Source organism: Rhincodon typus, chromosome 1 (assembly GCF_021869965.1).
Source record: "Rhincodon typus isolate 14 chromosome 1, sRhiTyp1.1, whole genome shotgun sequence".
In the NCBI taxonomy this organism is placed as follows: Eukaryota; Metazoa; Chordata; class Chondrichthyes; order Orectolobiformes; family Rhincodontidae; genus Rhincodon; species Rhincodon typus.
Window position 1 is genome coordinate 108,972,587 of NC_063332.1, and position 23,024 is coordinate 108,995,610.

General features: G+C 41.8%; 1 protein-coding gene across 1 annotated transcript in view; it reads left to right on the forward strand.

Annotated features, from left to right (window-relative positions):
• The first annotated feature begins 2,245 nt into the window (after window positions 1–2,245).
• prkg2 (protein kinase cGMP-dependent 2) overlaps window positions 2,246–23,024 on the forward strand; it is a 97,922-nt gene continuing 77,143 nt past the window's right edge. The window contains exons 1-3 of the mRNA XM_048600559.1: window positions 2,246–2,775; window positions 17,654–17,820; window positions 21,983–22,096. Of these exons, the coding sequence (XP_048456516.1) occupies window positions 2,246–2,775; window positions 17,654–17,820; window positions 21,983–22,096 (811 nt within the window). The remainder of the gene's footprint in view (window positions 2,776–17,653; window positions 17,821–21,982; window positions 22,097–23,024) is intronic.

A 23,024-nucleotide genomic window follows, 5' to 3' on the forward strand; every position in this document is an offset into this window, starting at 1 on the left:
GTCCTGGGACACTGTCACAGCGAGATGGCTACTGCAGGAGCTGTGTCCTGAAAGAGTGGGTAGCCATCCTGCCCTGGTGGCAGTTTTGGTGACAGCTGCACCAAACATTTATGTAACTGGTTCCTTCCAAGGATTCATGAGGAACCTGTGTGGGATCTCACAATCCTTAACCCACAAAGTGACACGGCTGTTACTGGCACCACTTGTGCCAGATGACGGAGCTCCTTTCCCTGGTGCAAGGTCAGTGCTGTAGCTCAGACAGCAGGCTTTGGCAACATCACTGGCTTCCTGCAGGGCCACGGCACTGTGGACTCTACACCCACCCAATGAGAGCACCATGTTATAACATGGCTGACTCAATCAATAGAAAAGGCATTCCAATCCATCAATGTACAAGTTATCTGTGATCATTAGTAACATATTCTCGCAGATTGCACTAGTTACCCTGGGAGCTGCCGTGATGTGTATATCTTTAAGAACTGCCATGTTCCTGCTTTGTTTTGAGGGTTGAATGCCTACCGGAATGGTTATAGGGAGACAAGAAATACTTTCTGCAACTAGGCCTGATGACTCTGTCGTGCAACCTCTTGACTGATGCTGTGTGCAGATACAGTGCAGCTCATTCTTCACATAGCAATGGTGGAGCAGACAGTACACCTGCTGAGAATGAGGTTCCGATGTCGGGATCAGTCTGCGGCAGGGCTCGGTGGGGTGGGGTGTGCTTTGCAGTATGGACAAAGTAAGCTGTGCAATCCTAGCATGTCATGCTCTGCACAAATGGAGCAGGCAAAGAGAGGATGTGATGGGTACTGAAGAGCTGGGAGAGCGGCAGCAGTCTTTCAAGAAGGTTGATGAAGATGTTGAACAGGAAGACCATCACCTTTTGCATGAGAAAGTGCCGCAGCATCAGCCACAATAAGCTAGACAGGACTTAATTGACAGCAGGTTCCAGCAGATGGGAGCTCATGCAGTGATCATGCATTGACTGACTATAAATTTGATGCTGCTCAAATGGCAACCAGTCGCTGTCTATTCCCCGAGGCAAATGCAGCTTCTACTTATTTTTTTAATGGTTGCTTTTTCTGTTGCTGAATGAAAGTGGATGTTTTGAACTGTTTGAAGGCTTTCATAGAATAATAGAATCCCTACAGTGCAAAAAAAGGCCATGCAGCCCAACAAGTCTGTGCTGACCATCCGAAGAGCAACTCTTCACCCTATCCCTGTAACCCTGCATTTACCACGACTAATCCACCTAGGCTGAACATCCCTTGACCCTATGGGGCAATTTAGCAGGGATAATCCACTTAACCTGCACATCTTTGGGCTTTGGGAGGAAATCGGAGCGCCTGGAGGAAACGAGCGCAGACATGGGGAGAACATGCAAACTCCGCACCGACAGTTGCCCAAGGCTGCAATCGAACGCAGATCCCTGGCGCTGTGATGCAGCAGTGCTAATCACTGAGCCATAATGCCACCCATTAATAGAAAAAAATGTACATCAAATTTCCAACAGTAAATAATGAGAAGATATTGAGCATTGGAGAAAGTGTAGCACTGCTTTTGACAGTATTCTAAGATGTGATGAGGCTAAGGATGGGTAAGTTACTTTGCTTGGTTTTTAAATTGATATAGATGCACAAATGTTTGCTTGTTATTTGCAGTGAAGTGTCAGCCGTGCCACCTCTGTGCCCTGAAGAAATGTTTGTTTTTGGTTACCCCCTCCCACTATGTACATCATGAAGGGCAGCTCCAGACAGCTAGTGCTGGACTTTAACCATGGCACAGGTACCCAGAAACCAGTACAGTTTCAGCAGCGATGGGTATTTCTATTTGTGGTGTTGGGACGAAATGTTGAGTGGGGACCAATAGCGGGATGGAGCACAGGTAACGAGGTGAGTTTGAGAGGATAGTGTGAGAAATCTCGCTCGGCTTCCCTGAAATTTCTAAATATGACTCTTAGCTAATTTCCAGTAAATTCAGCCCTTGGTGTTACCAAGAAAAAATAGAGAATTGATTTAAATGATGCATATTCAAATTTAGTTTGTGTACACCATAAAACTGGTTTGTTGGTTTCTAACAAAACTTATATGCATTAACGGTTACTATTAACCAACTTATTACCCACGGTCAAGGGCAAACCAATAAGATCAGTATGAGTCAGTTACTTTCCTCTGCACATGTTTGAGCATTGAGATTGAGAGCTCATGAAAATTTTTGTGTGCGTATTTGCAGATCCCCAGACAAAATGGGAAATGGCTTCGTTAAATCCAAGCAACTAAGAGAACCAGAAAGCCACACAGCAAATCTTTCTATCGACAGCATCAAGATTCCGAGAGACAATGGCAGTAGTTCAACTGTTAAAGCCTCACCAGAAATCCTGAAGAAGAGATTATTGGAACTTGAATTGGAGAATAAAAACAAAGATGACAAATTGCAAGAGAAGGAGTGTAGGATACAAGACCTGGAAAAGCAGATTATCAGGCAGACCCGAACTATTGCTGAAATCACAGAGGAATTACAAGCTAAATGCATTCAACTGAACAAACTGCAAGATGTAGTTAAAACTCAGTGTGGAGTCCTTCTTCAGTCATCTCCATCACCACTTAGAACTGCTAACAGAATTATGAATCAGTGCACCGATTTATTCAAAGATATTGGAAGCAGAAGGAAAGGGGCTAAAGAGGGTGTATCTGCAGAACCTACTACCAGGACTTATGATTCCAACAAACTGCCAGAGTTCTCTTTGGAAAGAGCCAGGATTCGAAAGGATTCAGAGTAATTACACACCTTCGTTGCATTTTTTTTTCGTTGTTGCAAACATATACCAAAAGTAAAGGATGACACAGTGTGGAGCCAGCCAGGCAGCATCAGAGGAGCAGGAAAATTGACGTTTCGGGTCAGGACCCTTCTTCAGAAAAGACTCGAAATGTCAACTTTCCTGCTCCTCTGATGCTGCCTGGCCTGCTGTGTTCCTCCAGCTCCACACTGTGTTATCTCTGACTCCAGCATCGGCAGTTCTTACTATCTCCAAAAGTAAAGGAGTCGTTTGTTTGTTAAAATTTTGATCACACTGCATATGTATAAGCAGATGATTGGAGAAGACTTGGGATCAGGGAGTGATTAGTAGGTATTGAAATTCTGAGGTTCAGGTGAAATCATAAGATGCAAAACAATTCGCTCAAGTGGTTTATGATGTTTGTCTGACTCCCTTGTCTGATTATTATGATCACTTTTATTTCTGTCCAAGACTTATGTTCTTCATGTACAATAACTAATTAAGTAGTTTATTTTCTATATCAGCAGTGATTGTTGCTATGGAAATGGCTGTTAACATCAATGTTATTACTCATTGGACTTTATGCTAATACTTAGGAAATTAGCGATGAAGATATATTTAATGATTGTGACATGAATAGAAAAATCAATTGAAAAAGATCATGGAAGTATAGAACCATAGAAGATAAGAGTGAGAGAAGGCCATTCGGCCCTTTGAGCCTACTGCACCATTCTTCACAATCATGGCTGATCGTCCAACTCAGTGACCTAATCCTGCTTTCTCCCCGTAATCTTTGATTCCATTCGCACCAAGTACTATATCTATCTGTCTCTTGAATACATTCAATGTTTTGGCATCAACTGTTGCCTGTGGTAATGAATTCCACAGGCTCACCACTCTTTGAGTGAAGGAATGTCTCCTCATCTCTGTCCTAAATGGTCTACCCTGAATCCTTTTCCACTACCTTTGGGTTACCACACGCACAAATTTAGCATTAATGCTGGAAATCTTTTCATGAGAACTAAGCACCGTACAAAAATGTGTTACTCTCTCTATGTAAGACAAGTTTAACCTTTTGGGACTAGTTTTTCTCTTTTATACTTGGAGATAAATGTTTCCCTGCATAGCACGTATTGAAGAGAAATCAATTAGGAAGTCATGAACACCCACAACATAGCCAGTTGGATCTTCTGTCCTTTTAAATTATTTGTACTCAAACGCAACAAAGGAAAACGTGTTCTTCAAAAAGCGCATGTGACCCAGAAGGACAGTAAAGCCATGCCGAAGCTTCAAGAATGCCAGCCTGTATGGCATTAGCCACAGGCCACAAGGCCTCCTGTGTTTTATGTTAATTCGTAGCACATGGGCATCCCACCAGTGAGGACAGCATTTATTGCTAATGGGAATTGTCTTGGGGAAGTTGTGGTGGTCTGCCTTCTTGGAATTTTTCAATTGGCGTGACTTTGCAGCAGTTTTATATTTCCAGTTTTACAATGAAGGTTGCTAGGCCAACGCTTGGGGAAGTTCACATTGCCGTGGGACTAGGCTCACATACAGCCAAACCGGCTGAGGATTGCAGTTGAGTTTTTAAAACCTTATGACAGCTTCATGGTCACGTTCTTGTCGTTGATATTGACTTTCTGATTTTCAGAATTTTCATTTAAGTTTGAATTAAAATTCTCAACCTGCCATAGTCAGATTTAAACTTTTTTTTGATTTTCATTTGTGGGATGTTGGCGTCGCTGGCTGGCCAGCATTTCTTGCCCATCTCTAGTTGCCCTTGAGAAGGTGGTGGTGAGCTGCCTTCTTGAACTGCTGCAGTCCATCTGCAGTGGGTTGGCCCACAATGCCCACAGGGAGGGAATCCCAGGATTTTGAGCCAGCAACAGTGAAGGAATGGTGATATATTTCCAAGTCAGGATGGTGAGTGGCTTGGACGAGAACTTGCAGGTGGTGGTGTTCCCATGTTTTTGCTGCCCTTGTCCTTCAATATGAAAGTGGTCATGGGTTTGGAAGGTGCTGCCTGAGGGTCTTTGGTGAATTTCTGCAGTGCATTCTGTAGATAGTACACACTGCTGCTCCTGAGTGTCGGTGGTGGAGGGAGTGGATGCTTGATGATGTAATGCCAATCAAGTGGGCTGCTTTGTCCTGGATAGTGTGAAGCTTCTTGAGTTTTATTGGTACTGCATGTGGGGAGTATTCCATCACATTCCTGACTTGTGCCTTGTAGGTGGTGGACAGACTTTGAGGAGTCACAAGGTGAGTTGCTCGCTGCAGTATTCCTAGCCTCTGACCGAGAACTTAAATTATTTCTAGATTATCAGTCCCAAACCATACCCATTGTAGTACTAGACCTTTATCCTCCTCGAGCCTCCTACTGTAGATATCATACTTTAACTCTCCACTGCTTCTCTGATGGGGTTTCTTAGGTCAAACTCTACTGCCAGCATGATATGGTCTGAATGCTTCTTTTTATTAGTTATGTAACATATGATATAAAAATCATGACTGAGTTCTTGTGAGATTTATGTCTTGAGGTTTACTAACAATACTAACTATTTACACTATTATAAATACTCGGTTGACCACCAAAGAAGAGTTTCTGTGCTCACTGACTATTACTGTTACATACATATACATAGCTGACTGAGTGAACACACTACACTGACCACATGATGTGATGTCATGTATTTGGTCTTAAAGTTGCCTAATCTTGAATCTATGCAATAATACGCTGCTGTCTAACAAGGATTGCCTATTCATGATCCCATTAATAGTTAACTTAATGTACCCCTGCTCCTCTCTTTGAATAGCCACCTCTGAAGTCCCTAAGCGATTATGGTTGATCTTTTGTTTCTAGCTCTCATACTATTTTTTGGTGACAGTATCTGCAGTCAGCTAAAATATGTATGCTGATAATACCCAGCTCTGTCTGCCCCACAACTGCTTTGGCCAGCCTATCCAAAATCAAGGACTTGAAATGCTGTGGCCCACACTTCCATCTGGCCATTTACACTGCTGTTCACTACACTGAAAACTGCAGGGTCAGGATGTTCTTACATACAACAAGCCATCGGCGGTTGGAAAGGAGTACCAGGCCCCAGATTCTGTGGAGACCTGGTAGCATTAGGGGATATTATGGTGTAGTGTATGTCAGATTAAAGGGACAAATCTGACTGAGAGTTGAAGCAGAAAAAGAACTTAATTCCAAGGGCAAATTGGTATTTAGTCCATAATTTTGGTGGGGCCGTTAGAAGGCCCATAACGGAACACAGATATACAGCATATTCGAGATTCACTGGGGCAAACAGGAGCAAACTGGGTAGAGTTTCCAGAAAAGCCCTAGATCACTTTCCAGACACATCAAACTGAAGCCATAATTGTTATCAAGCTGTTCAGACATGTCCTGCCACACACCGCACCACAGGACCACTCTACGAAATAGATCTTCATGAGTTTCATATGATTTGAACACACACTTTCTAATCTGGAGTTAGACACACTACTTGTGCCACAGAATTTGATACTCATCACAGACTTTAACACTAGCTTCTTTTCCATCTCTGGCTTCTCAGTCCAGTTTTGAAAAAAAAGTCTTCAGGAAATGTGCAGTGAAAAACAGAAGTGCTGAAAGGGTTAAGTGTATCTGTGTTCTCTCTCCACAGATTCAGTCTGACCTGTAGAGTATTTTCAGAATGTTATGCTTTTATTTCCATTTATAAGAAGGGGGCTGCTTTGAACATTCTGTCTGAGGAGAAGTTCTGAATATTCACTAGAACTAAGCAGACACATTAACAGTGACCATTCAGTTGGGATTGCACTTCTCCTGTAATTCTACTTTCCTCCTATCCTATGTCCTGTTCAATTCTTTCTTTTTAAGAATACTTATTCAGTTCTCTTTTAAGTGATGTGGTTGGCTCTGATCGTAGCTAGTCGTGGTAAAATATTGCTCACTCAAATGATCATCTGCATCAAAAACAATAGTCCAATTACCCCTTTCATTCTTTTACTGATAAACCTCAGTTAGTGCCCCTTGTTCAGTGAAAATGAGAAGGTCAGCTTTTATCTCTGACTCCTGATGTGTGCAACTCCGTGCTGGGAATTTAAGGGAGAAAATTAACTCTAATATTAATGATAAGATAACATTATTGCAGGTATGTTCTGAACATGTAATTGGCTGTACATATTGTTGTACTGCATCCAGATTGGCAAAAAACAGATTTCTGGATGTAGGTATAAAATAATGCTACACTAAAATGCTGGGTTGAGTATTTTTAAGATTTAAACAGTAAGTTCAATTTCCAAATATATTAAGAAATCAGAAAATACTTTGGCCAGTGTGCATTGCAGTTTATTAAGCAGCGGATTTTGATCATACATTCTGATTATTGAGGGAAATCGTTAACTAATTTAATTACATTATAAATTACTCAGTTTATTATAGGGTCATAGAGTTATACAGCACAGAAACAGACACTCCGGACCAATTTGCCTGTGCTGAGAGGAATTTGGATCCTGCGGAGAAAGATATGGAAGCTAGAAAACTTGGGGAAATAAAAAGTGATATCTTGAAAAGTGTGTATGTTACAGAGGAGGATGTGCTGGACTTCATAAAATGCATAACGTTAGATAAATCCCTAGGACTAGATCGGGTATACCCTAGAACTCTGTGGGAAACTAGGGAAGTGATTGCTGCGCCCCTTGCTGAGATATTTGTGTCATTGATAGCCACAGGTGAGGAGCCAGAAGACTGGAGGTTGGCTAACGTGGTGCCATTATTTAAGAAAGGTGGTAAGGAAATGCCAGGGAACTATAGACCGGTGAGCCTGACATCAGTGGTAGGTAAGTTGTTGGGGGGATTCTGAGGGACAGGATTTACATGTATTTGGAAAGTCAAGGACTGATTAGTGATAGTTAACATGGCTTTATGCATGGGAAATCGTGTCTCACTAACTTGATTGAGTTTTTTGAAGAAGTAATGAAGAAGATTGATAAAGGCAAAGCAGTGGACATTGCCTACATGGACTTCAGCAAGGCATTTGACAAGGTTCCACATGGTTGTCTGGTTAACAAGGTCAGATCACATGGAAGACAGGGTGAACTAGCCATTTGTATATAAATTTGGCTCAAAGGTAGGAGACAGAGGGTGGCGGTGCGGTATGCTTTTCGGACTGGAGACCTGTGACCAACAGTGTGCTACAAGGATCAGTGCTGAGTCTACTGCTTTTTATCATTTTATGTAAATGATTTGGATGTGAACATAGGAAGTATGGTTGGTAGGTTTGCAGATGAAACCAAAATTGGAGGAGTAGTGGACAGCAAAGAAGGTTACCTCAGAGTACAACAGTGTTATAAAGCGAAGGTTGATGTTCCCTCTCTGAGAACTAGCACCGAAACACCCAAAGAGGAGCACCTCACCCTATAATCTGTAAAAAGAGTGTGGAAAGTGGTGAACCTGCATTTTAGCAACTTCTGTTAGTTAAATAAAATAGATCCCTGACACTAACTTTACATTCAACAAGTACCAATTTATTTATCTAACTCCAAAAGTGAACAAATTAGCTAAACTATTAACAAACTGAATAAACTCCTTCTAACTACTAACCATTCTCGAATAAAGCAACATTCTAATGGTATGCTGTTCCAATAAATACAAGTACCACTTATATCAAATAAGAAAAATGGAATATAGTCTTTTGAAATTACAGCCAGGTGATGTGTTTTCTGAATGCTTTCTCTGTCGATTCTTCTGTCAGGAATGCCTTCTTCATTGATTCTTCTGTCAGAAATGTTAACTAGTTGTGCCATGGGTACCTTTGTTACTTAGTTGGTGCTTTCTCTAAGACATAGAGGAGGCTGTGAAAGCCAGCGATTCTCTCTTGAGAGCTGAGGGCCGTTAGCTCTGGCGGATGGAAGTTTGGTCTGGGAGATGGCAATTAGCTTTTGTGGATGGCAGTTAGCTATGGGCATTTGTGCAACTGGCCCCTGCTTTTATACCCTTGATGACATCTCAATATTTCTTACAATAGGATTGGTCCTATGTTGTCAAAAACATCAGATTTAAATTTAATTGGTTTTTGGTATCTAAGTGCCTGGTTCAAATTGATTGGCTAAATTCAAAAAACTTGTTATTTTGGTAAAAACTGCTGCTTTGCCTGCTAACTGTGCATCCTTTTGACACAAATGTTTCAATTTGGGTGCTCTCTGTGTACTTGCAAACTTTCAAGCTGCTGCTCAGAGACATCCCATTTTAAATTTCTAAGCATAGAAAAGTACATCATCTTTTTAAGGGGACCATGTAATTCCTGTCTTCCCTCAGCATTTTACAACCACTAAATTCTAACTTCCTGCCTCCCAAGCCACAAGTACTCTACCTAACTTCGCAACAACAGGACTTGGATCAGATGGAGAAATGGGTCAAGGAATGGCAGATGGAGTTTAATTTAGATAAATGTGAAGTGCTGTTTTTTGGAAAGGCAAATCAGGGCAGGACTTATACACTAAATAGTAAGATCCTGGGGAGTGTTGCTGAACAAAGAGACCTTGGACAGCAGGTTCATAGTTCCTTGAAAGCAGAGTCGCAGGTAGACAGGATGGTGAAGAAGGCGTTTGGTATGCTTGCCTTTATTGGTTAGTGCATTGAGTATTGGAGTTGGGAGGTTATGTTGTGGCTGTACAGGACATTGTTTAGGCCACTTTTGGAGAAATGCATTAAATTCATGTCTTCCTGCTATAGGAAAGATATTGTGAAACTTGAAAGGGTTCAGAAAAGATTTACAAGGATGTTGCCAGGGTTGGAGGGTTTGAGCTGTAGGGAGAGGCTGAATAGGCTGGGGCTATATTTCCTGCAATGTCAGAGGCTGAGGGGTAACCTTGTAGAGGTTTATTAAAATCATGAGGGGCATAGATAGGATGAATAGCCAAGGTCTTTTCCCCAGGGTATGGAGTCCAAAAGTAGGGGCCATAGGTTTAAGGTGATGGGGAAAGATTTAAAGGGGAACCTAAGGGGCAACATTTTCACACAGACAGTAGTGAGTGTATGGAATGAGCTGCCAGAGGAAGTGGTGGAGGCTGGTACAATTACAACATTTAAAAGGCATCTGAATGGGTATATGAATAGTAAAAGTTTAGAGGGAAATGGGCCAAATACTGGCAAATGTGACTAAATTAATGGAAAATATCTGGTTGGCATGGATGAATTGGATCGAAGGGTCTTTTTCTGTTTCCATGCTGTACATCTCTATGATTCTATGCCCAGATATCCTAAACTGATCGCATCCCATTTGCCAGCATTTCCAGCAGACACAAAGGGAACAAATCAATGGAAGCCCTAGTAGAGTATGGAAAATGCAGGAGGGATCTTAAGAAAGCAACTATGCGAGCAAATGTGTGGCCTGAGAAAACACTAGTGGGTAACATTAGGGAGAATCCCACGATATTCTCTATGGTTATTAATAGGAAGAGGATAACCAGGGAAAGGGTAAACGACCATTAGGAACCTAGGGGGCAATCTGCCTTCACTCAGGAGAAGGGGGATGTAGGTAGAGAATTTGGGGAGAGGGATTCTGAGATTCTTGAGCAGATTGACATCGGGAGTGAGAAGGTATTGGAGGTATTGGCAGGCTTAAAAACAGACAAATCCCCAGATCTGGATGAGTTGTATATCAGGCTGCTGTGGGAGACAAGGGAGGAAATTATGGGGGCGTTGGCCCAACCTTTTAATTCCTCTCTGGCTGCAGGGGAAGTGCCAGAGGACTTAAGGACAACTAATGTTGTTCCATTTTTCAAGAAAGGCGATAGGGATAAACCAGGGAATTACAAAACAGTGAGCCTGTCATCAATGGTAAGGAAGCTATTGGAGAAAGTTCTGAAGGGGAGAATTAATCTCCACTTGGAGAGGTAAGGTTTGATCAGAGATAGTCAGCATGGCTTTGTCAGAGGGAGGTCAGGCCTAACACATTTGACTGAATGTTTTGAGGAGGTGACTGAATTTGTTGATGAGGGTGTGATGTAGTTTATGTGGATTTCAGCAAGTCCTTTGACAAGGTCCCACGAGGTGACTGATAAAGAAGGTAAAAGCACATGGGATCCAGGGTTACTGGTAAGTTGGATCCAAAATTGGCCTAGGTGTAAGAGACAAAAGGCAGTAGTTGAGACCTGTTTATGTGTCTCGAGGTTGGTATTCAACAGCGTACCACAGGGATCAGTACTGGATCCCTATTGTTCGTGATATATGTATAATGAGAATTGGGGCAGATGGTAGGTAAGTTTGTGAATGACGATGTTTGGTTGGGTGCTTAACAATGAGGAAGAATGTCTTAGGTACAGGAGGATACTGATGGTTTGATCAGATGGGCAGATCAATGGCAAATGGAACCTAACCCTAATAAGTGTGAGGTGATGCACTTTAGAAGAAGTAACAAGACAAGGAGAGGACACCAGGAAGCTCAGAAGAACCAATGGACCTTGAGGTGCTTGTCCATAAATTTCTGAAGGTGCAGGGCAGGTTCACGGCTTGATTAAGAGGGTATACGGTTTATTTACCTTTATCAGTTGTGACATTATAAGGGCAGGAAGCTGTACAAACTTTGGTTTAGCTGTAGCTAGAGGTCTGTGCGCAGTTCTGGTCATTGCTGTATAGAAAGTATGTGATTGCACAGGAAGGGGTGCAGAGGAGATTCACCAGGATGTTACTTGGGTTGAAGTAGTTTAGTGATGAAGAAAGGTTTGACAAGCTCAAATTGTTTTCTTTGGAGCAGAGAAGGCTGAGAAGGGACCTGACTGAGGAACTTGGTCAGAGTGGGAGGCAGCTGTTTCCTATAGTTGAAGGGTCAATAAAGAGGAGGCATAATTTTAAAGTGAAGTGTAAGAAGTTTAGAGAGCATTTAAGGTAATAATTCTGCACCCAGAAGGTGGTAGGGGTCTGGAATGCACAGCCTGGAAGATTATTTGAGACAGAAACATCACAACCTTTAAAAAGTACTTGAATGAGCACTTCACTTGTCGACATTCAACTCAATTGGCCAAGTCCTTAACAGTGGGATGTGTAGATAGTTTGACCCAGACTAAGTGGGCCAAATGTCCTCTTCTGTGTATATGACTCTGTAACTCCACCACACAATGGTAACAGTGATAATGAGGGACATCACCCACATTCAGGCTCAGCGTGTGCAGCAGTTAAGGTGCCAGGCCAGCTGAGGGACTACCCATTGTCACTGAGTTCCTGCAGCGGGCCAACACTCTATCTACCCTGGTCACACACTCATGAGAAACAAAAAGATCAGGTGAATTGCTCTTGATACTGAAAAGGGGCCTCACCAGACTTCTCGTCAGACTTTCAGACAGCTTCTTCACCATGGATCCCATTTAGCATGATGGCAGTGCCACACAGCATGATGGAGCCTATCCTCATTGTGAAGATGGGATTGTGTCTCCACAAGATAGGCTGACCTTATTCCCACTGGAGTTTAGACGAGTGAGATGTGACTTGATTGGGGTGTGTAAGATCCTGAATTACCTTGACTACCACTTGTGGATCAGGCCAGAACTAAAGGACACTGTTTTAAAATCAGAAGTCACCCTTTCCTATGCTATGCTGTTCTATCTGTTACGTTCAAGTCAGAGATGATTAAATTTTTATTTCTCTGAGACCTGTGTAATCTTGGAAATCTCAGTTTCAGATGGCGGTAGGGGTGAGGTCATAAAGTATATTTAAATGCAATTTAAGATAGATTCTTGTTAGGCAAGGGAAATAAAGATTATCAGGGTTAGGAGGTTGTGATCTGGGATTCAGCACATAGGGCAGTAACTGCCTGGTTATAATGTTGAAGCTTTGTATTTATGTGATAGAAATGCATTAGGTAAGATCTCACCACTCTGTGGAAGATATGCTTAGAGTGATGGCTTTCTGTGTATTGACAAAAGTTGTTACTCTCTGCCTGTTGCTTTGTGCCTGTGTATATATCGTGGAGTCCAAGAAATTAATGCATTCATGGTGTTTTATGGTTTTATGTTTAAGTGGTTGGTAACTATTGAGGATATTGATGAACTCTTCTAATTCTGCTTGTGTGAGAGTCCGAGTAAACCATAAATCAACACAACTATTGTAGCTATTGTTACAACATGAACACATCACCTGATAGATTTGTTAGTAAGAATGAAACCGAGGCCCCTGAATACCAAAAATCAGTCTTGGGAAAATCTCAAGAAGGACCCTAGAAAATAAACATATATTGTGAGCTAGGACATAGTCTCAGAACGAGGGCCAAGCCATTTCAGACTGAGATGAGGAGAAACAACTATATTCAGAGGGTAGTGAATGTTTGAAGTTCTTTAGCCCAGAGGTCTATGGAAGCTCAGTCACTGAGTACAGTAAATTCACACCATTAGTGTATTTGATATTTGGGAATTTGCTTCCCTGCAATGTAAGGTCTGCTTATGGTGTTTCCGGGTGCCAGAAATATGATAGGAAAATGTCCGTAAAAATAAAACCTGCAGACAGGGATTCAATATCTATTTTAAAATCAACAACACAGTTCAAATGGAATTTATAGCATGACTAACATAATGCTATGACCACTAATTGATGTTATCCGTAATCCATGATATAGATATATATTTTAAGTTTAGTTTTACCACCATGCTCAGAGATGTTTACTGCGCTGTGAATTTACTGTAGTTGCCTGACTGCATTATGTACTGCATTTGACTGTTCACATTTGTAACAATTATGCCGGGAAATGCAAGATGGGAACAGTATGATTCAAGACTCAGTGTGGTTAATCAGTTTGAAATGTTTTTAAAAATGTTACAAGATGGAAAAAGGCCACTTGGCTTGGTGCAGCTGCGCTAACTTTTCAAGAGAGCGATTGACCTTATACCATTTCCCTTGGTCTTGTAATTGTCTCCTTTTCAAATAATAATCCAGTCCATTTTTGAGAGCCTCAGTTGCCCCACACCCCAACCTATGCATCTTCACTGCACTTTCAGGCAGTTCATTCCAGTTCCTAATCTCTACCTGTTTGAAAAGGGTTTATCTCATGTTGCCATTTTCTTTTGTCAATTGCTGTAATTCTGTGCACTCTTGTTCTTAATTCTTGCACCAATGGAATAATCTTTTCCCTATTTACTCTGTCCAGACCCATCATGATTTTGAATATTTCCATGCAATCTCCTCTCAAACTTCTCTCAAGAAGACAGTCCCAACTTCTCCAATTTATCTGAATTTGCCTACCCCCAGATGATTCTTGTGATTCTTTTCTCCTCTCTATCACCCTCAAATCTTTCCTAAAATATGGCACCCAGAACTGGATGCCATACTCTGATTGTTGACAGGCCACTGTTTTATACAAGTTTAATATAACTTTTTTGTTTTAATGCTCGATGCCCTTATCGATAAAGTTGAGGATATTCCAGGCTTTATGAGCGTCTCCCAACCTTCAATAAAGATAAAATACCGTGTATGCTGGAAACCTGAAATAAACACAGAGAGTGCTAGATGCACTCAGCAGGCCTGGCAGCATCAGTGCAAAGAGAAACAGAGTTAATGTTTCAAGTCCAGTATGACTGTTTTAGAATTGTACCGCTCTTCACAGATGCTGCCCAGACATATCGCCTTCAATGATCAATGCAAATATATCCCCAAGGACCCCTCTGCCTGTACCCACTTTATAATTGCACCCTTTATTTTATAATGTCTCTTCATCTTCTTACTGCCAAATTGAATCACTTTGCATTTTTTCAATAATTTTCATAATTCTTGTCTGCCGATTGCACCAATCTATGTATGTCCTTTAAAAGCCCTTGTCATGTTTCATAGCATCTGCAAATTTGAAATGGTGTACAATACACTAAGGTCAAGTCATTAATCTACGTCAGGCAGAGCAAAGGTGCCACACTGACCCCTGGTGAACCCCTCTACAAACCTTCCTCCAGTCCAAAAAAACACCCATTAACTGCTGTTTTCTTTCTCAGGTTCCTGCCTCTCTCTGCCTGCTTTGGTTCTCTCTTTAATTCTCAACTCGTTGTTGGCTTGCAGTTCTCTCTTCTGTTTCTTTCTGGCTATTTTTCTTTCGAATGAAACTGGTTGCAATTAGGGTGGGATTAGGGATTTATGGGGAATGTGCCAGGGATAAGAGATATTTTCGTTGCTTCTGGGAAGATGTAATCCTCAGCAATATCCTTCCCATTCCCTCCCAAACACTTGTACATCTCACTAACCCCTCCCTCTTATTGTATGTTTTTGTTTTCCTTTATTCATTCATGGGATGAGGGTGTTGCTGGCTCGGCAGCATTTATTGCCCATCCCTAATTGCCCAGAGGGCAGTTCAGAGTCAACCGCATTGCTGTGGGTCTAGAGTCACATGTAGGCCAGACCAGGTAAGGATGGCACTTTCCTTCCCTAAAGGACATTAGTGACCCAGATGGGTTTTTCCTTGACAATCAACAATGGATTCATGGTCATCATTAGATTCTTAATTCCAGATATTTTTTATTGAATTCAAATTCCACCATCCACCATGGCAGGATTTGAACCCGGACCTCCAGAACATTATCTGGGTGTCTGGATTAATAGTCCAGCGATAATACCACTAGGCCATCTCCTCCCTCAATTCATGGCCCAACTCATTTCCATTGTTATCACACCCTGTCCTTTCTGCACATTTCCCCAAGGGACAGGTGGTAGGATGTCAGAGACTCCCATACCTTCATACATTTTTACACAACCTTTCTATTGGATTCACTTAAAACAGTTTCTTTATTCTAAGGTGATTTATTAAAAAGAGAGTGACAGGCATGATTTCACACTATTTGTGTCTTTTTCGTTCTGGTGCTGAAGTTGGATTTTAGTTCTACTGTGCTGATCTTGCCATCTGGATGAAATATGAGTTGGTAATGTGGAAATACCAGGCACTGAATCCCAAGAGAGATTTTGATGGAGGCCAAATAAGTGTTGTGAACCTCCCTGTGTTCCTCAGACCAGAAGGCCAGCAATGCTTCATTTGATTTCCCCAACACGACAAACTCCATTCTCAGATGTCTATAGAACTCATTTTCTAAGGGATTCAGAGGACACATCCACTTCAAAGTAACGTCATGTTCTCCTACTATGTTGGCAGTGCCCATTTCTCTTGGTAGAGCCATTCGCTTCCCAAAGCTTTGGGGACTCCCACTGACCTCCTGGCTGTGAGCTCACCGACCATCTCCCAAGGCAATTAGAGATGGGCAATACATGACCTAGCCAGCAAAGTCCACATTCGATGCACAAATTAGAATAAAATAGAAACTGGGCAAAGTTTTGTGGAAGTGATGGGTTCTCAGCTGTCAAGAACCCTGCATCACCTTCTTCCAGGAATACCTGCCACATCTGTACCATTGAAACACTTGACAGATCAGTGGAAGTACCATCTCTTCTGTGCTCAGCAACACCATTGGGGAGGCAGTGGGTATTACTGATATGACAGCCACTGTAAGTAATGGTAGAAGAGGAAAGGTGTGTCAGCGGACAGTGCAGGAGGTGACTGTCAACAGGTATCCTCTTTCCTAAGGCTGGGTCCCTTGATCACATGCTGAACAACCACATGTCATGCTCCCCACTGCCACTGTAATAATTCCAGAAGTAGCAGGATGCATCCGAAGTCACCATTAATTGTCCACTTAAGGACTTCAGTTGGCAGTAAGGCCAGAAAGCCATCCATGTGTTTTTCCACCATGGATTTAATCAGGGGAAAGGCAGAATGGCAACAGTGACCCGACCTATCATCTTCCCGCCTGATTAAATGCTCCTCACTCGCAAATCCAGCAGGGGCGAGGGCAAAAAATTTCTGCCTAATATTCCCTCTTGTGGGGAGAGAGCATAACTAAAGGCCATCGATGTAAGATAATCAGCAAGAAATCCTGTATGGAATGCTGAAGCACCACTTTACCCAAAAAGTGGTGAGAATGTGGAAATCACAACAACAGGGAGACATTGACGTGAATAGAATTGAGGAAGAGGATGTTAGACAAGAAAATGAGGGAGAAGGACATGGTTACAATAATGGATTTAGGTGACAAAGCTGGGAGGAGGTCAAGTGGGCCGTAAGCCCTGACCATAGAACTGGCCAATTTAGGATCTTCTGCCAGTTAATCACCATTTTCCCTGCTCAAATTGTTTCCGTATATATAAAGGTATCATTCTGTCTGAGGGGGCAAGGAGCCCAGGCAATAAACAGGAGTCAGAGGAGCAATGGAGGCAGAGACGGCTGAGACAGTGAGGGAGATTAGGAAAGGTAGAAAGGCAGGAGTTGAGGAGAACAGGGTAAAGGGACACTTTGAAAGGGTTGAGGAGTTCTGGAGGAGATTTTTCTAATGTTAAATGTAGAGTTTGATAATGACCCATACAGCTGATTACTGTAATTATATCTTTTTATTTAGATTAAGTCTTTAATTTTGAATTGGACACAATTGAAACAGTTGAAGATTCAAGAGCAAAGACAACCCCAGTTCCTATTCATCACCACACAATCCAATTTTGAGGGGGAAACCAAAAAGAATAAAGCTCCTCATTTCATATGTAAGGGGGTCTGGAAATGTCTGGAAAATTGTGCAAATCGATGTCATGTCAGTTAAGGTGTGCTTTGGACGGAGGGCATTTGCTTTCAAGGTGACCCTCATTGTGCCCATTTCAGGCCTGTAATGAAGACACCATATGAATGAGTTTATTGTTGTTGAAGTGATGATGACAGCTAATGCAGTTGCTTAGCCTTCAGCCTCTGAACTCTATGTCCAACTTAAGTGGTAGTTTGTTTCAGGTTTTTGGACAAAAGTTATGGGTTAAGCTATGTGCACTGAAGGACACTTTTCCGGTGTAACAGGCTGTATTGTTTCCATTGGCAGAGTGAAGAAGCTTATAACAGAGGCCTTCAATAAGAACCAGTTTCTGAAGCGACTGGAAACACAGCAGATCAGAGACATGGTGGAGTGTATGTATGAGAAAAACTATCAACATGGTGACTATGTTATTAAGCAAGGAGAACCAGGCAACCATCTCTATGTGTTAGCAGGTAATCTCCATTTTGGAATTTTGGAAAATTCTTGATACAGCTCTTAAAGTGAGGGAAGAATTACTTTGGTCATTATGTACCGTAACATCATGGCGGTACACTCTGGGAAACCAATCAGCAGTGTTGGTCCTTGCGATTACCCATTTTGAGGGCCATCCGGTCTCATAACGCTCAGCTGACAGGCTGCCGATGAGAATGAGTACCCTGGGAAAAGCTGCTGACATGGGCAGGAGGGCGGCATGGAGGCACAGGAATAAGCACTGCTGCCTAACAGTGCCAGGGACCTGGGTTCGATTCCAGCCAGGTTGTATGTGTGGAGTCTGCACATTCTCCCCGTGTCTGCATGGGTTTTCTCCAGGTGCTCTGGTTTCCTCCCACAGTCCAAAGATGTCCAGGCTAGGTGGATCGGCCATGCTAAATTGTCCCATAGTGTGCAGGCAAGGTGGAGTAGAGTTATAGAGTTGTGCACCATGGAAAGAGATTCTTCAGTCCAACCCAACCATGCCAACCAGATACACTAAATTAATCTAGCCCCATTTTGTGAGCATTTGGCCCATATTCCACTAAATTCTTTCTATTCATAAACCCATCCAGATGCCTTTTAAATGTTGTAATTGTACCCACTACCACCACTTCCTCTGGCAGCACATTCCATACATGCACACCCTCTGTGTGAAGAGGTTGCTTCTTAGGTTCCTTTTAAATCTTTCCCCTTTCACCCTAAACCAATGCTTTAAAGTTTTGTACCCCCCCCAACCCTGGGAAAAAGACATTGGCTATTCACCCTATCTATTTCCCTCGTGATTTTATAAACCTCCATAAGGTCAACCCTCAGCCTCCAATGCTCCAGGGAAAATAGCCTCATGCTATCCAGCCTCTCTATATAGCTCAAACCCTCCAATCCTGGCAATATCCTTGTAAATCTTTTCTGAACCCTATCAAGTTTCAAACATTTTTCCTGTAGGAAGGAGACCAGAATTGAACACAGTGTTCCAAGATTGGCTTAACCAATGTCCTGTACAGCCGCAACATGACCTCCCAACTCCTGTACTCAATGCACTGACCAATAAAGGCAAGCATACCAAATGCCTTCTTCACTGTCTTGCACACCTGCAACTCAACCTTCAAGGGGCTATAAATTTGCACCCCAAGGTATGTTTGTTTGGCAACACTCCCCAGGGCCCGACCATTTTGGTGTATAAACAAAAACAAAGTTGCTGGGAAAGCTCAGCAGGTCTGGCAGCATCAATGAAGCAAAAAACAGAATTAATATCTCAAGTCCGGTGAGCCTTCATCAGAACTGGTAGGGTTGGGGGCTAGGGCAGGGGAGAGCTCAGGCCCTAAAATTATTGAACTCGATATTGAGCCTGGACGGCTGCAGGGTCCCCAAGCGGAAAATGAGGTGTTGTTCTTCCAGTTTGTGTTGAGCTTCACTGGAACACTGCAGCAAGCCTCAATAATTTTAGGGCCTAAACTCTCCCATATCCCAGCCCCTTACCCCACACACCAGGCCTTGTTATCACATAGACTGCCACTACATACTACCTGTTGTTAGTCACTAGTGGTCCCCATTAACAGTTATTCACCTTCCCAGCCTGATCATTATCAGATCCTTTGTCTATCCAACTGTTCTTCTCTCTCTGTAGGCTGTATCCTATCGTTTACCCTCTACCTCACCCACCTCCCTATTTTCTGCATATAAACTGATGTTTTCCCAGCCACCACCAGTTCTGAGGAAGGCTCACCGGATCCAAAACATTAACTCTGATTTTTTATTCACAGATGCTGCCAGACCTGCTGAGCTTTCTCAACAACTTTGTTTTTGTTCCTGATTTCCAGCATCCGCAGTTCTTTCGGATTTTATTAGGTGTATAAATCCTGCCCTAATTTGCTTTACCAAAATGCAACACCTCACATTTATCTAAATTAAACTCCATCTGACACTCATTGGCCCATCGGCCCAAGTGATTGAGGTCCCCTTGTATTCAGAGATAAGCTTCTTCACTGTCCACTACACCTCCAATTTTGGTGTCACTACAAACGTACTAACCATTCCTCCTTTATTTGCATCCAAATCATTTATATAAATGACAAAAAGTAGCCAATGGTAAATGCGGGGTTACAGAGATGGGGTGGGTGCTGGTGGATCTGGGTTGGATGCTCTTCAGGGGGTCAGTGCAGACCTAATGGGCCAAATGGCTTCTTCTGCACTGTAGAGATTCTATGATTCTACATGAGACATTATCAACTGACTCAGTTAGCCTCCAGACATGACAAAGGTAGGACTGTAGAACTGCAATGTTGGAGTGGGGAGAGATCTGGTCTCAGGAAGGGTGAGTGGGAGAGGTATACCAGTGCAATAGTGGCCAAGGTTGGTTTGCAGCATTCATGCTCCTCATAGCCCCACGCGATCACAGTGAATCTTACCCTTGAGCTGCTTTTTCTACACGTGCTGCACCCAGTGCTTTCCTAAAATGCTAATTGGAGCCTTTAGTCTCGTCTCAGGCAGGTGTTCTGTCTCTACACCAGTAGGCCCAGGAGAATGTCAGACATCCACAGTGAAAGCAGGGATAATTCATTTCATGTTATTTTTGGTCCACTACTGCCCTCCATTTCAGGAAAACCTCCTGAAATATATATCCCTGAGAAACCCATCTGGTTTTTTGTAGCAAAATTATAAACAGGTCTCCTTACTGCACATGTTGAAAAGATCAACTATTTCACAGTATCTCTTTCCAACAGGCTAAATTTATAAAAGTCCTATATGATATAAAGACATGAGTATCAGGATGAAGAACTAAAACTCTTCTAATCTGACACAAATTTATAGGACTGAATAAAAGACTTCAGTTTATAAAAAAAGTTCTTTTGTAAACCAGGATGTCCCAAAGTGCTTTACCACCAATTAAGTGCTTTTTATTGCAGTGTAGTCAATGTTGTAGCATTGCAAACCTTTGTGAACCGCAAGCTTTTGCAAACAGAATGGGAATAACTAATGAGTTTATCTGCTTTTATGTTAGTTGCAGGATAATTGTTGGCCAGGGCAACTTTGCTAACCTCTTTGCAATAATGTCCTGAAATCTTTTCTGTCCACCTGGGATCGCAGATAGAATCTCAGTTTAACAACTAATCTGAAAGACAGAACCTCTGAGCAGTGTGCCTCAGCACTGCATTGAGTGTCAACCTGAATTTTTTCATCAAAGTTCTGAAGTGTGGCTTAAATCCACAACCTCAACACCAAGGCAAGAATGTTACCAACTGAGCCATGGCTTCTACATTTAGATAAAGAATATTAATTGGCTACATGTTTTACAATAACGTAATGGGTATAATTTTAACTTTACACAGTCTGGTTAGCTGTCTGTTGAATTATAGCCTTAATTTCCTTTCCATCTAATACCATTATTTGATATTCCTATTGAGCAGCAGTGGCAATAGTTGCTCAATTGGTAGAAAACAGGTCTCAGAGTCAGACGTTAGTGGGTTCAAGTCCCATTATTGGGGCTGTGCTGCTCATGGAGGCAATGGGTCTGCCCATTGAATGAAAAATTGTGGATGAACTCGTGTCTGCTGGACTGGAAATTGTGACTGGGTTGTATGGTTGTCAGGCTGTTAATTCTTGAGGCTGTGACTTCTGCCCCCATGTGGGAAGATACCCTGCCTCCACAGATGTGCCAGTCAATCAAACTGCTTCCAGTATCACCACTGGGCACAAATTCCTGTCAAGGAGACTGAACTGGAAACTAGTAGGGAGGCCATGGCAGGGACAGTAAGGGAGATGCTGTCAAACGGAGAGGTGGGCAGGAGTTGCCGGTGGTAAACAACCCATATTACTGTATAATAAAATTATTGTATTATAAAATTATACTGTCCCTGGCATGGCCTCCCTACTTAGTTTCCAATCCAGCCTCCTTGACCGGAATTTGCAGCCTGCTGCAGGTTGGCAATGCACATTTACTACAAAGCACTTTGAGGTATCATGAGGTGAACAATAAACCCAAGTGTTTATATTTGTATAAAATGATTAAGATCATTTAAAATTCTAAAACAGTTTTAGGATATATACTGGGTAAACCTGCTACACTGGAATATTATTTCTTGCATCAAATCTTATTCTCTCTGTTTTTGTTTATAATATTCTTACTTTTATCTATTTTGACAGAGGGAAAATTGGAAGTCGTCCAAAACAACAAAATTTTAACATCTATCAGTATATGGACTGCATTTGGTGAACTTGCGATTTTATATAACTGCACAAGGACAGCCTCTGTGAAAGGTAAAGTCCTTCCATTACTTAAAGTGCAATGAAACAATTGTTTAGTCATTCAGTTTTTTATTTGTTTGCTTAATCATTTGTTCAAGACTTTGAACCCTCCAATTAACATATTTAACTTGTGTCCATACTTATTCTGGAAGCAGCCTTCCTTTTTCTACGTATGTCTGTTAGGTCATTACTATGGAGGGATAAATAAATGTTATTTTTTTCTTTCCATTAGCTATAAACTTATATGTGAAGGCATATTACTTAGGAGGTTAATTCCCAAACCATATTAAAAATGGCATTATATGTCCCTTTGATCCTCCCCCTCAGAACAGTCTTAAGGAAATTCTGAGGAATTTTAGATGTAGAATAATGAATAAGTATTGATCAATATCACAAACCTCAACAACAAAGCAAAATCAATTCATAACCATTGTTTGATGCCAAAATTACCGTATACTCATAAAATCGGCTGCTCTTATTAATGATTTAACTAAATGTAAGTGTTTATAGATGCTAATATCCAATAATAATGATGCTGTTTGAACAAAAGCATTTGCAAAATTCTTACTGTAAAATTTTGTAAAGTTTCTTTAGAACTGATTAACGAGTAGTTCTAGCACATAGTTGCTGGTTTTAAAGGACCTTTACATTCTGTTAACAACTTCCCCGCATAGGGCCAGATGTTTTGCATGCAAGTGTGATGTACTAACATAACAACAGTATTACTCATTCCATTTAACTTTTTACCGTCACTTTAACAACCTGACTTCTCTTAGATTCAGCTGAAAATTTGAACTTATATTCATATTTTCTTAGGATAGTTTTAGTTACCATTTCATCCAGGACAAGATACACAAAGTGCATTAAATTTTAGTTTTTGCTAGTGGATTGTATGAATTTACATTCTGCTCAGTAAAAGCAAACTGAGTGCAAGAAGCAA